General features: G+C 39.3%; 1 protein-coding gene across 1 annotated transcript in view; it reads right to left on the reverse strand.

The window, feature by feature from the left end:
- Window positions 1-1843: 1843 nt before the first annotated feature.
- pkhd1.L (PKHD1, fibrocystin/polyductin L homeolog) overlaps window positions 1844-14753 on the reverse strand; it is a 329488-nt gene continuing 316578 nt past the window's right edge. The window contains exons 64-65 of the mRNA XM_041563601.1: window positions 9083-9244; window positions 1844-2235 (exon numbers count right to left, since the gene is read on the reverse strand). Coding sequence (XP_041419535.1) covers window positions 2207-2235; window positions 9083-9244 — 191 coding nt within the window. The 3' untranslated portion in view covers window positions 1844-2206. The remainder of the gene's footprint in view (window positions 2236-9082; window positions 9245-14753) is intronic.

The following is a 14753-nucleotide window of genomic DNA, read 5'->3' on the forward strand; positions in this document are numbered from 1 at the left end:
AAGGGTACTGTGCATATCTAGATTTTACCCCATAAGCATCTACAGTACATGCATGATCTAACCTTACATTAGCGAGTCTTCATTTATGGGTCTCTTCTTCATTTCCATTTTTCATTTCTTCATTATCATTCATTATACCATGGTCTAATTTTAATCCAGGACTCACTCTTCAGTGAGACCTCCCCTACCCTAGGCTCCTAGTAGAATCCAAGGAAGCTAATATTTTTGGCATCAACTGGCTTCCCTACACCAGTAGTAACTATCCAAAGGGCAAGCTAATACCTGGATGGCAATGCACCTCTACCCACAAACACCTACACAGACCAGCTCTCCATCTAGGACCATTAAACTGCATCGGGATCTAAAGTAAAGGCTCCAACCCTACACATTTAAACAGGTATCAGAGCCAGTGTAAATGCAGGGCCTGGTCAGCTTGACATTTAGAATTGAGCAAGGAATTTAACCCTTCTGAGAGCTATGGGTTTCATTAATTTCCCTTGGATCACGTCTTAGGACAATGTCTTATGAAACCCATGTTATCATCTAGATGGCCATAGTTTAGTATTCGTTCTTCTAAACAATGTAATTTTAGTGATTCACTTGTGTTTTCATTTTCGTTTGCCTGACAGGCAGATACAAAATGTTTTGAGAAGGATTTGAAGATAAATCTGATATATGTTACTCAGTAAATGGTTTCCTATCAGCACTAACCTTGTGCCTCTGTCTCTCATGTAGGAATCTGTCAGTAGCAATTCCAATGAACTGAACCAAAATAGTTAGCATATTAGGAAACAGACATTTGTTATGGGCAAGTGTTCTCTCAAGCGTGAAACAGTTAGTCCAAACAATGACTTATGATGTAGCATGGAAAGAAACATGGCATGTTTTGCTTTACACATTGTGTATATTAAGTGTGTAGATTAGAATCATGTCTTCGTATTGAATAGTAAACTCAATGAGGATGCATCTATTGCATTAGCTCCATCAGAAAACCTAAAATGATCTAATACATCACTTACTGAGAAATGTTGGTGAACCCCACAATAAAAAGGATCAGGCACCCAAGTGCAACTGACCTTGTTTAAGCAAAAATGTATAATTCCTTGCTTCTGCAGTGATCTTTTTGGTCTCCAATCAACCTTCTATGGCTTACTTCAGGTACATCACATTGCATCACTAATCTGCCTTTGTTACAATGGTGTGTATTATACAGTGTGGAGTAAATATCACTTAGATGGGTTTAACAATTTGCTATGAGGAACAAGACAATTGCAGGTGACACATATATGCAAAGTACCAACACCTGATCAGTAGACAATATGGTTAATGGCTAAGAACCTTCACACTAAGGTACCAACAACAGCCATTACAGGGAACCTCCTTACTGAACTACCAGGGAAAAGCACAGTCCCACTTTAAGTCTACATATATGACACTACAATGGTGGGTTACTCAGGTACCCAGAGTACTACTACTCACAATACTTGGGGGCACATTTACTAAGCTCGAGTGAAGGATTCGAAGTAAAAAAACTTTGAATTTCCAAGTATTTTTTTGGGTACTTCGACCATCGAATAGGCTACTACGACCTTCGACTACGACTTTGATTCGAACGATTCGAACTAAAAATCGTTCGACTATTCGACCATTCGATAGTTGAAAAAACGTTGACTACATACTTCGGTAGTTTAAACCTACCGAGGTACAATGTTAGCCTATGGGGACCTTCCCCATTACTTTTCTAAGGTTTTTTTGATCGAAGGAAAATCCTTCGATCGATCGATTAAAATCCTTTGAATCTTTGATTCTAAGGATTTCATTGATTTTTCCTTCGATCGTTCGATCATAGTATTTGCGGTAAATCCTTCGAATTTATTAACCCTCGATATTCGACCCTTAGTAAATGTGCCCCTTGGTGTAGCCTTTGTATCTTATGCTTGTAGAACAGCTGAATATAGAATTTAACCTTTCTCTTACTAGTTCTCATTCACGAGGTCCCCTTGCCCAAATGTGGGCTAACAGAGTGCCCCATGTATCCTAGACTCTCCCTTCTTCACTGAAGGGTTCCAGTGATAGTATATGCCCTCATTATTATAGTTTTCATACAGGGGGTACTATGACCTTTTGTTACAAATGAATGTCTCTTAAAGTAGATCGTTGTAAACTTTGAGATGTTGGAGATGTTTCAAAAGCACATCTTCTTAGGTTACCTTCTGTTTTTTCCATTTTGAGAACCTGTAAATGAATATAAAAATGCATACATTACACGTTGTATAATTGCTAACCCAAGTGTACTCAGTGAAGCTTAATTAAAACCCCTCCCAAAACATATTTACATTTCTACTACAGGTATGGAATCCATTATCCGGAAACTCTGAATTAGGGGAAGGCCATCTCCCATGGACTCTATTTTATTGAAATAATCCAACATTTTAAAAACTATTTCCTTTTTCTTTGTAATAATAAAACAGTAACTTGTACTTGATCCAAATTAAGATATAATTAATCCTTAATGGAGTCAAAGCAGTCATATTAGGTTTATTTAATGTATAAAGGATTTTCAAGTAGAATTAAGGTATGAAGATCCAAATTACAGAATGCTCTGTTATCCAGAATGCCCCAGGTCCCAGACATTCACTGGCCTAGTGACAACACCTTGCCTCTAAGTTACTTAAGACTCTTTCACTCCAGTAGGCCCTTGCTGAAGTGGTGGAGAAAGGTTATGGTAGCTTTATAGTAGCTCTCACCAAAGAGAATTGATTGGCATCAGTGGTTCCTAACCAGGAGCAACATCGAAAGAAAGAGCAAATTATATGTCTTTCATGGGACCACAGTGGTAGCAGGTAGAATCCACTAACTCACACAAAACTGGATGAAGTAGAAACAGAGATTGAAGGTTTAATCTTGAAACTGGTAGGACCCCTCTAAATGCTGTTTGCCCTCAATGGAGGCATTCCCTAGCAAGAGCAGCCTCCCCGTGTTACTGCGTCAGATTCCCAATACACCCAAAGAGGCTAAAAAAGATGCCAAGCAAATATAGATGGAAGCTAAATAGTGGGCAGCAGGTTGAGGAAAACACTTGTAATGAGATGGTGGCCAGTAGGGATGTAGCGAACCGCCGATAATGTGTTCGCGAACGCCGTTCGCGAACACCGGCAAAAAATGCGAACAGTTCGCGAACAGTTCGCGAACTTCGAACATCCGAAAATCGTTCGATTCGAACGATCGAAGGATTTTAATCGTTCGATCGAACGATTTTCGTTCGAATCGAACGAAAATCGTTCGATTTTAGCGACCGAATGGTCGAATGGTCGAACGATTTTGATGCGAACGCCTATTGGCGAACGTCGCGCGACGTTCGCGAACTTGCGGCGGACCCGAACAGCCGATGTTCGCGCGAACAAGTTTGCCGCAAAACAGTCCGCGACATCCCTAGTGGCCAGTGCCCTAACAAAGTTTCTAAAGCCTCCTAAGATGCAGCAGGCTTGACCTAGCAGCCAGTTGAACTGGGCTGTACCACTGAATCAAAGAACTAATTAGAGAAGAGAACTGGTGCTAAAGTATGTGTAAATAAGGTAGCCAGTTGGGTGCAAATCCCAGGTTACCCAAAGATATATTGCACATTCCAAACATTCTTATGATAGCTATAATTTTGAATATATGGAATCATGCTTTAAGGCTACGATTTTTTTTTTAAATAACATGATTATAAATAAGGGCCAAGGCTCCCTGTCATGGATTTTATCAACCTGTTGTGGTGCAGTTTATCAACCGTAACTTGAGGAGGTCCATCTGTGTTTGTGGTTTATGGCCTCAGCAGACCCACCCCTGATTATATATGCACTGTTCAACATGGAGTGGACATGGAAAGAAATAAGGATAAACTGGAAGAAAGGATGGGTGCCATTTGTGCAATATATATATATAATATATATTATATTAGGAATGCACCGAATCCAGGTTTTGGTTCGGGATTCGGCCAGGATTCAGCCTTTTTCAGCAGGATTTGAATTAGGCCAAATCCTTCTGAATCCGAATCCTAATTTGTATATGCAAATTAGGGACGGGAAGGGAAATTGCATGACTTGTTGTCACAAAACAAGGAGGTAAATAATGTTTTCCCCTTTCCAACCCACATTTGCATATGCAAATTAGGATTCAGATTCGATTGGGTATTCAGGTTGAATCTTTCGCAAAGGATTCAGGGGGTTAGGATGAATCCAAAATAGTGGATTTGGTTCACCCCTAATATTTATACTGTACATAGGGTATGTGGATAAATGGAAATTGGTAGAACTTCAGTCCTGACAGCCTTGAATCAAGAGAAATAGAAACACTTCAGGGGAGCTGCCCTGCGTTATTAGTTGTGCAGGCCAGATAAAATGGGCAAGTGCTGTTTTATTCCAATGGGGAGGAAAAAAAAAAAATGAACGCCATCTGTTACAGAGAACCCAAGATTCTATGAAATGTATCCTCCTTTCAACTAAGGAACAGCAAGACAAGTTTTCAAACAGAAGCAATACCATGCCCAGGGTTGGCCTCTATCTAAAATATTACCACCTAGTGAATTATTTAGCGCTACTCACCCATAAGCGCTGTACCTATCAATATCCCCAGATAAAATGAGGGTTCGCTATACAAAAGGTGCCAAGGGATGTGGTCAGCCTCCCACTGTGAGTTTACAGACAGAACCAAGTCAGCACACATAATGTGTCAGAGCCAACATCAGACAGAATCAGTTTCTTTGATCACAGACCTCCGCAGGAAGCTTAGATCTCAGACAAATTAGATAAAAATGAATTTATAGCAGATACGTATCCCCGGGCACACGCACAGTTGAATTCTGTCTTAAGAGTCGCATGGTAAGTATCAAAACATATAAATTGTAGCATTTCCTTTCTTTGTGCCTTTCTGATAAAATTCTAATTGAAGTAAGAGGATGACGCTTCATTCCAAACCTTTTTTTTTCTTCTCCTAATTGATTCCAAAACTTAATGTCAACAACAGATTTAAGGATAAATCGAGTTACCGCCCATTGCAAACCAGGGCCAATAAAGTGAAACCGCCGGCTTTTGTCCCAGCTGGATGTAATTGGTCGAGCCACTACCTAGATCTGGTCTCGGGCTGAGCAAGAGGGTTGGAAATCAATGTGCTTTCAAGCTCAGTGTTTTTTGTTCAGAAGGAATTCCAAGTATGGGAGCGGGGCAAACAGGCAGAGGTCTATAGTGAAAGCACATGGGACTGATCACTCGTAAATTCTCAGTGCACAAATGCTTCATTATATCAAGTAATGGGCGTCTATTACACTCAACTTAGCTCCATGGAAAACACAGATGGATCATATTCCATGGCAGATGGAAGGCAAAGGACGGTGATTAGTTTTAGATTAAGATGGGAAAGATTAAGAGCTTTATAAATCGGTGTTTCATAATGCTCTTAGCCCATCAGCAGTCATTTTCCTTCCAAGCTTTTAGCAGTTGGTGATCTAGACAGGGTAGGTACTATACTACTATACTACTTAAGGGTCCAGGTATGGGGCCTGTTATCCAGAATACTCAGGACATCTGGATAACAGATCACTGTGGATCTTCATACCTTTGTAACACCTATTTGGGCTGCATAGCACAAAAATAGTTAAACTGTCCAGCTAGCAGTAGAAGCATGGGTTACACTGCGACTCACACAACAGGGTCAGGGCCTTCGCCATGTGGAAGTGTTCCCTCTATGGTGTAGTGCAACTACATCCCCCCCAAGCTACTTTGCATACAACAAAAGATGGGCGCCAGGAGGTTCTTGCAGTAAAACAGAAAGTGACCACAAGTTTAGTAGTCACGCAGGAGCTGAGGCAATAGCACATTTCTCACACAGAGCTGCAGGCATTCGGCATTTCTCACAGAGGAAAGGTCTCCATTAGGCATTTGCAGAATTCACACACATTCCCTCCTGGAAGTTGTCAGGAAAGCAGCTTGTACCCTACAGTCCCTCTTCACTGAGGTCCCTGACTGGAGGCAACACACAGAGACTCTGGGAAGCTACTCCCTTACTGCAAATCCTTGTTGGAGCTTCAGCTGCTCTTTCTCTCTCACCTCTCTGCCTTTCTCTCTTAGAGAGACTATAAAAAGTCTGCCCTAGCGTAACTATTCCTCATTCACGGGGTTTCCTGGTCCCCGACTTCTTCTCCAAAGCACATGGGCCTTTCTGGGCCTAGCTGTACCCAGGCTCTCCTGAGCACACCCAGCTGGATCACCATCCACAGGCCAAAGAGGAAGTGGCCACTCCCTACACACACTATATAGCAGTGTAGCAGGGGAGTGTCATTCTCTCCTGGCAGATCACTCTAAGAAAAAGGTGGGGGCCTTAAAGCTGCAGGGCAGATTACCCAGTAGGGGCCCCTACACCTTAAAGGAGAAGGAAAGCTCCAAGACAGTTTATTGGCAACAGATTAGCCACAATAGTGCAAGCTAGAATGCTATATTTATTCTGCAGAATGCTTTACCATACCTGAGTAAACAGCTCTAGACACTGTCTCTTTTTGTTTAGGATAGGAGCTGCCATATAAACTTGGTGTGACATCACTTCCTGCCTGAGTCTCTCCCTGCTTACTTACAGCTCTGAGCTCAGATTACAGCAGGGATGGGAGGAGGGAGGAGGAGAGGAGGAAACTGAGCATGCTCAAGCCCTAGCCCTGGAGGTTTATGCTGAAAACAGGAAGTCTGATACAGAAGCCCATGAGTACACAGTAGATTGAAAGAAATGTGGTGTTTCTTTTGACAGAAGACTCAGAGCAGCATTACTTTGAGGGTTTACTGGTGTATTTATATAGACCTTTCTGATAAAGCTTACTTAATTTTAGCCTTTCCTTATCCTTTAAGTCTACTAGAAAATTATGTAAACATTAAATAAACCCAATAGGCTGGTTTTGCCTCCAATAAGGATTAATTATATCTTAGTTGGGATCAAGTATAAGCTACTGTTTTATTATTACACAGAAAAAGGAAATCATTTTTAAAAATTTGGATTATTTGGGTAAAATGGAGTCTGTGGAAGTTTTCTGCATAACAAGTTTCAGGATAATGGACCATTGTATTTTATTGGGGATTTTCTTGTTTCTGAATCTTGGATCCCTGGTCTGGTCCACTACTTTGGGAAACGGGACCTCATTTAAAAACAACCAGAGTCGTCCTCTGATTCCTGATGCTTTGCTTTTTTCAACACTTGTCTGTGGTAACTTAGGAGGATTTACTAAAGGGCGAAGAGGGCTTTTTTTTACAGAAAATCCAGCAAAATGACAATTTACAAGGACATTGCCAATTTACTAAAAAGCAAAGTGGACAATTCACTTGCGAAAAAGCTCAGCAACAGAGAAGATTTGCGCCGTTTCACCAGGTGCAAGTTTCGCTAGGAAGTAATGTTAGAGAAAATTCGCTTAGAAATGTTCGAGCTGATGAAGTTTTTCTGGTGAAAGCGTTCATTTGCTGAGATGAAACTTCGCATTTGAACAAAAGTGTATTCACGGCAATATCACGTCTGATGAAGTTGTGCGAAGTATGGCGACATTTCCCAAAGCGAAAAAAAATTGGGCCTTTAGTAAATTTGCCCCTATATCTTGCCCCATGTTTATTGGTTATTACTATTTTGTATGATTGCACATCAGTGGCATAAATGGGCAACATGGTGGCACAGCCAGACACAGCACTATCTTCAAGGAGTTTTTACAGGTATAGGATCCGTTATCTTGAAACCTGTTTCCAGAAAGTTCCAAATTACAGAAAGGCCATAGACTCCATTTTATCCAAATAATCCAAATTGTAAAAAATTATTTCCTTTTTCTGTGTAATAATAAAACAGTAGCTTGTACTTGATCCCAACTAAGATATAATTAATCCTTATTGGAAGCAAAACCAGCCTATAGGGTTTATTTAATGTTTTCATGATGTTCTAGTAGACTTTAGGTATGAAGATCCAAATTACAGAAAGATCCCATAATCTGGAAAATCCCATGTCCCAAGCATTCTCGATAACAGGTCCCATACCTGTATGTTCTTCCAGTGTCTCTGTGGGTAATTGCACACTAAGAGGAAACTAGTGATGGGTGAATTTGTCCCATTTCGCTTTGCCAAAAACGGCGGAAAGATCGGGAAACACAAATTATGATGTGGGCATTAAAATCTACACCGGGGACAATTCCGATGCCGGCAACAATTTGACGCCCACTAAAGTTAATAAAAAAAATAAAACTTTGACGCAGTCGTATTTTCTTGCCAATTTTGCGAATTTATTTGCCTGTGGCGAAACGCAGAAATTCGCTGCAAATTCGATCCTGACAAATACATTCACTAATCACTAGAGGAAACCCATGGATCAGCTAATATCAGTACAGGTACAGGTTTTCCGGATAACGGATCTTTCCGTGATTTGGGTCTTCATGCCTTAAGTCTACAAGAAATTCATTTAAACATTAAATAAACCCAATAGGCTGGTTTTGCTTCCAATAAGGATTAATTATATCTTAATTGGGATCAAGTACAAGCTACTGTTTTATTATTAAAGAGAAAAGGGAGATCATTAAAAATTTTAATTATTTGATTAGAATGGAGTCTATGGGAGATTCCGTAATTCGGAGCTTTTTGGATAGCGGGTTTCTGGATAAGGGATCCTATACCTGTAATATGTGTTGTGTTTCAGTACAGGTATGGGACCTGTTATCCAGAATGCTCGGGACCTGGGGGTTTCCGGATAAGGGGTCTTTCCGTAATTTGGATCTTCATGTTTTAAGTCTACTAGAAAACCATATAAACGGTAAATATACCTAATAGGCTGGTTTTGCTTCCAATAAGGATTAATTATATCTTAGTTGGGATCAAGCAAAAGCTTCTGTTTTATTATTACAGAGAAAAGGGAAATCATTAAAAATTTTAATTATTTGATTAGAATGGAGTCTATGGGAGATGAATGTTCAGTAATTCAGAGCTTTCTGGATAATGAGTTTCCATATAATGAATCCCAAAACTGTAATAGGTAAAACTATGCGTCGGGTGGGTAAATAACAATTTAATGGTTTGTAGAGGAAAGAGATACTTACTTCTGGCACCTTTCTTTCTTTTGAAGAAGCAGCATGAGAGAAGGAACAAAGCGATTGCTGAGCCGGAAGAACTCAAGAGAACAAGCAGGAAAATATTATCTTGATCTGCAGCAGGGACTGGATAAACAGCAAATTCTTGTGATAGAGCTGAGAACGTGACACCTGTGTGGGACGGGGAAATAAAGCTTATTTACTAAAGAAGGACAGAGAACAATTTGCTTTGTTTTTTTAACCATCCCAGAATTACAGTGTATTTACACCACATACCAGAAAGATACAAACCATATATAGCAGACACCATAAGGGAAAATACTTGTGATGGGTAGTAAATTGCAAACAAAATGATATACCGTAATCAGCACCTGAATCATACGGGATGGCATGTGGGTGCATGGGAGTTCACTCAGGGGTATATACATGTGCATGTGATTTGAATGACACAACAGGGAGCACCAGATAAAGGGAGCCTTGTACTTATCACCTGGACAAGGCAGATTAGGTTGGGTGCAGGGTTCCATCTTGAGCCTCATTCATCATAGTAGTTGCAATTGGTAAATCAATGAGCAGTTCTGATATAAACGAGTGCATTTATTTATGCCATTGTTATGGGGCATCTCTAATCACAAGTATACACCTAGTACTACAGTAAGGGGCATATTTATAAAGGGTCGAATTTTGAATTGAAAAAAGTTCGAAATTCAAAAAGACCAACCGAAATTAAGTCGAAAGTTTTTTTGGGTCGAATAGGCCCGATTTCTATCAAATAGGTCTGTGTTCGGCCGAATTTGAATAGTTCGAATTGAAGGAATAGCGCATTCGATCTAATTCGATTCAAAGTTTTCCCCAAAAAAACTTCGATTTTTCAAAGTCCATCATTTTTTGCCAAATTTTTTCAAATTCGAATTGAATTTGGACTATTCCCTATTCGAAGTACACAAAAATAGCTAGAAATTCGAATTTTTTTTCAATTCGAAAATTCACCTTGACTTTTGATAATTCTGCCCCTTAGAGGTCATTAAGGAGCCCTATTATAACTTCCTAAGATAATGCTTAGGATATCAGTTAATTAACTGATACTCAACAATATACAAAGCCATACATCTGCTGATAGACTGGGGGGGGGCATTGTGGTGCTGCCTATATATTCCCAGGCAAGGAGTGCAAATAATTTATAAGAAAGGGGAGTTCTGATAAAAATAGTGGTAAGTACTTTCCAAGGAGAAGCAGGGTGTAGTAAGTAAATAGTAGTGTACCAATGCATTGTGCAGAGTGTGTTGGTACATAGCCTACCAGTCCTAGAAGATTAAAGTGCATACTTTTTGAAAGGAACCACCTTCTATATATGGAACCACCACATAATATATGAGGGTCTTGGTGCCATTTTTTAATGCAGCAATATCATCCCAAGCCGGTACCCTCCAGCATATTTACAAACAATTTCCCAGAGTGTTTTGGCTAAAATTGCAATTAAATCTGCTCACTTAGAATAATAGATAGATAGATGATAGAGTAGATATATGATAGATATATGATAGATAGATAGATGATAGATAGATAGATAGATAGATAGATGATAGATAGATAGATAGATAGATAGATAATAGATAGATAGATAGATAGATAATAGATAGATAGATAGATAGATAGATAATAGATAGATAGATAGATAGATAGATAGATAGATAGATAGATAGATGATAGATAGATAGATGATAGATAGATAGATAGATAGATAGATAGATAGATAGATAGATAGATAGATAGATAGATAGAAAATGTTAGTGCAGTAAAGACCAGAGAACACGCAGTAGATATGAGTAAATATGTCACCCAATATCATCCATAACCTGCTGGTGAGATATTGCTTAGGACCCTATCATCATATTTACTATTACTAAATGGCTAATGCATGCAAATTAGGAGCAAGTTTGTGATAAGTACAATCAAATTAAAAAGTTATTAGTGAGAGTTGTATAAGTGTGCCTAAGCCAAGCATTTATTTGTCACATCATTATCAAGTCATTATGTAAAGTGATTTTTCTCCACGGCAGCTTAGCGTGTACCAGTGATCAGAAATGTTTTTTTCCACGCATCGATTTACGACAAAATTCTGCATTTCGCCATCAGCTTATTTTTTTTCTTTTTTTGCAAAACTGCAGCAAAAACTTGGCAAATACACTTCGATACATTTGGAGCGAGCAAAAACTTGAGAAAACCGCCCATTGACTTGAATACATTTAGGGGCCGATTCACTAACTTCGAGTGAAGGATTCGAAGTAAAAAAACTTCGAATTTCGAAAGTTTTTTTGGGCTACTTCGACCATCGAATGGGCTACTACGACCTTCGACTACAACTTCGAATCGAAGGATTCGTAGTAAAAATCGTTCGACTATTCGACCATTCGATAGTCGAAGTACTGTCTCTTCAAAAAAAACTTCGACCCCCTAGTTCAGCATCTAAAAGCTACCGAAGTCAATGTTAGCCTATGGGGAAGGTCCCCATAGGCTTGGCTAACTTTTTTTGATCGAAGGATATTCCTTCGATCGTTGGATTTAAATCCTTCGAATCGTTCGATTCGAAGGATTTAATCGTTCGATCGAAGGAATAATCCTTCGATCGTTCAATCTAACTATCTGCGCTAAATCCTTCGACTTCGATATTCGAAGTCGAAGGATTTCAATTCCTAGTCGAATATCGAGGGTTAATTAACCCTCGATATTCGACCCTTAGAGTATGGAAAAGAAAAAATATTTTGCTACAAGGAAAGTCGCCCATAGTCTTCAATGTGTTTCACAAATTTTTGCAGTTTCGGCAAATTTTTCTGCAGTTTTACAATTTTTTTGGTGAAACTGGTGTCAGCTTCCGGTAGCGAAACCCAAGGCCCCAGCACAGATTTCAGCACAGAACCACCTTGGAGAGTTTAAATTGCCGCTTTGCTGGCTTTTATTTGTACAAACCACAATTCTTCAGCCCACTGGCTTCACATGGGAGAATCACATAATATAAACAGTCCCGCTTCACACCCTCACTGATGTTCTCTTCACTCACGTTTGGGTTTAGCCCTCACTGGCTTTCAGTGGACCACAAATCCTGGAATCCTCTGTGGGCACACTTGAGACACTCTTGTCTCCTGGGAGTGGTTTCTCCGGTCCTCTCCCAGACCTTTGGAGCTCTCTCGAATTTAGGGGGGAATCACACTTTTGTTCCCAGGTGCTCACAAGCACTCCTTTCAATGGCCCCTCACCCTCCTCCACTCCAGGAGGTCTCTATGGAGAAGCAGCCCTGAGGTGTTGCTCCACACCTTCTTTTAACTACCACATACATGTAGTTAATTACCTCTAACTGCATTTAGCGTGGCAGCTGCAAAACCCTTACATGGAGCAAGGGATGGAAGCCCACCCTGCTCTCTTTCATCCACTCCAGGGACCCATAATCCAGCTTTTACTCAGCTGGTTCACCACTTAAAATGCTTTACTAGCTCAAGCACTACACATTTCCCTGGAGTTTTTTATTTCACACAAGCCTAATGCTGGTGAAAGACACATGATATTATGCACTTGTGATACACTTATCTTAAACTGGCCAGATTTGCTCATCACTAGCACTTACTAGTTCATCTATACAGTATAGCTGGCATGAGGTCTATATCCAGGACCCAGTGGCTCATAAAATCAGTAATGATATAAAAACACCTTCAGGTGATTTAGTTTTAGTAACGCATAGCAACCAATCACCAGCTACTGGTCAGTTGTTTGAATGCAAAAATCAATCCAATGAAAATGTTGGTGCTGATAAAAATGGCACAGGGATTAATCTATTAGCCATGGTACTGAATTGTGCTGTAAGGGGGTTATTTACTAAAACCTAAAGTGGACCTGTCACACAGACACAAAAATCTGTATAATAAAAGTCCTTTTCAAATTAAACATGAAATCCAATTTAAATTTTTTATGAAAGCATTCATAGCTGTTGTAAGCTCATTTAAAAATCTCAGCTGTCAATCAAATTTTGCCTGCCCCTCCTCTATGCCTTAGGCAATTACTTTCACTTTCCATTCAGCACTTCCTACATGTCACTGCTCTCCCCACATTCCCCAGTTCTCTTCACCATTTAATTGTGTAACCAGGGCCTGGGGATGGACATCAGGTCCCCCATTCTGGTGCACAAACAAGATTCTGAGATGATACAAGACTTGTCTTAATAACAGTGTCCACAAAATGGCTCCTGCCTGCTTGTTATAATTATGAGTTCCCAGACTGAAGGAAACAAGGTTCAAATAATTTATACAGTGTAATTAAAGTTCATTTTGCTTGACTAATGTGATAAAATAGGATTTTGAACAATTTCTTTGGGTGACGGGTCCCCTTTAAGTTTATCTCAAGGTTGACCTAACTCCCATCCATGAATTGAAGTCATTTTCAATAATTCTTCTTGACAAAGTTGGAGCTAAAAAAAACATTGTAATAAATTTGTGCATCAATTCGTCTCGTACGATTGATGCTCCGAAAACCGACTGTATGGAATTGTCACTGCAAAAACTCGGTTTTATCGGATGAAAACCCAGGCTTATTGAGGAATCGTCTTGAAGAAGTTGGTGCAGAAAAAAGTTGCAACAAAATCATGTGACAATTTGAATCGTACGAGCTGTCGAATCAATGCCGAATCAACGATCTTTATCGGATTATCCAGCGCAGATGACTATGTCAAGAAACACTTTCAGGGACATCTGCCATTGACATCTACATGACCTCAACAGGTTTGAGATGGAGTATTTTTGGAATTGGATTTGTAACAGCTTTGGGTTATAATATGGGGCAGATTTACTTAGCTCGAGTGAATTTTCGAAGTTAAAAAAGTTCGAATTTCGAATTATTTTTTTAGGTACTTCAACCATCTAATATGCTACCACAGCCTTCGACTTCGACTTGAATGATTCGAAGAAAAAATTGTTCGACTATTCGACCATTCGATAATCGAAGTACTGTCTCTTTAAAAGAAACTTCGATTTCATACTTCGCCAAATTAAAGTTATCGAAGTGCAATGTTAGCCTATGGGGACCTTCCACAGCACTTTTCTATGTTTTTTTTGGTCGAATAGAAATCCTTCGATCGAATACGCTAAAAATCCTTTGACTTCGATATTCAAAGTCGAAGGATTTCAATTCGAGGGTCGAATTTCAAAGTTTTTTCAATTCAAAATTCGAACCTTAGTAAATCTGTCCCTAAATGTCTAAAACTTCGAGGTTTCTTTTTCATCTAAAAATTAGAGTTTTCCCCTTTAAAATCTCGACCAGATAAATTCAAAGTTTAATAAATAGGCCCGTTAGTTTGGGACCTAGTCTGGAAACCCTTTACAATGTGTAAGAGCTGGGTTATGGATACAGCTGTTTATTATTTGTTTGTTTTTTTAAATGCACATTTGATCATAAATAGAGATTTTTATTTTTTAAAATGTACATTGGTTAAAAATGACTCCTGTTATAACTGTTACCTAGGAGAGATTTATGAAAACCTACTACAAGTTTCAAAAATTTCCAAATGTATGTGTTTTGTGAAAATAGCTTCCCAGCACAATAAAACAGCTATTAAATATCTGTTTTGGATTTTAAACATATTTTGATCCATTTTTTTTTCGTTTGTGGTTCTGTTTTTGAAACCACAAATAAACTA

The sequence above is a fragment of the Xenopus laevis genome, chromosome 5L (assembly GCF_017654675.1).
Source record: "Xenopus laevis strain J_2021 chromosome 5L, Xenopus_laevis_v10.1, whole genome shotgun sequence".
Lineage (NCBI taxonomy): Eukaryota > Metazoa > Chordata > Amphibia > Anura > Pipidae > Xenopus > Xenopus laevis.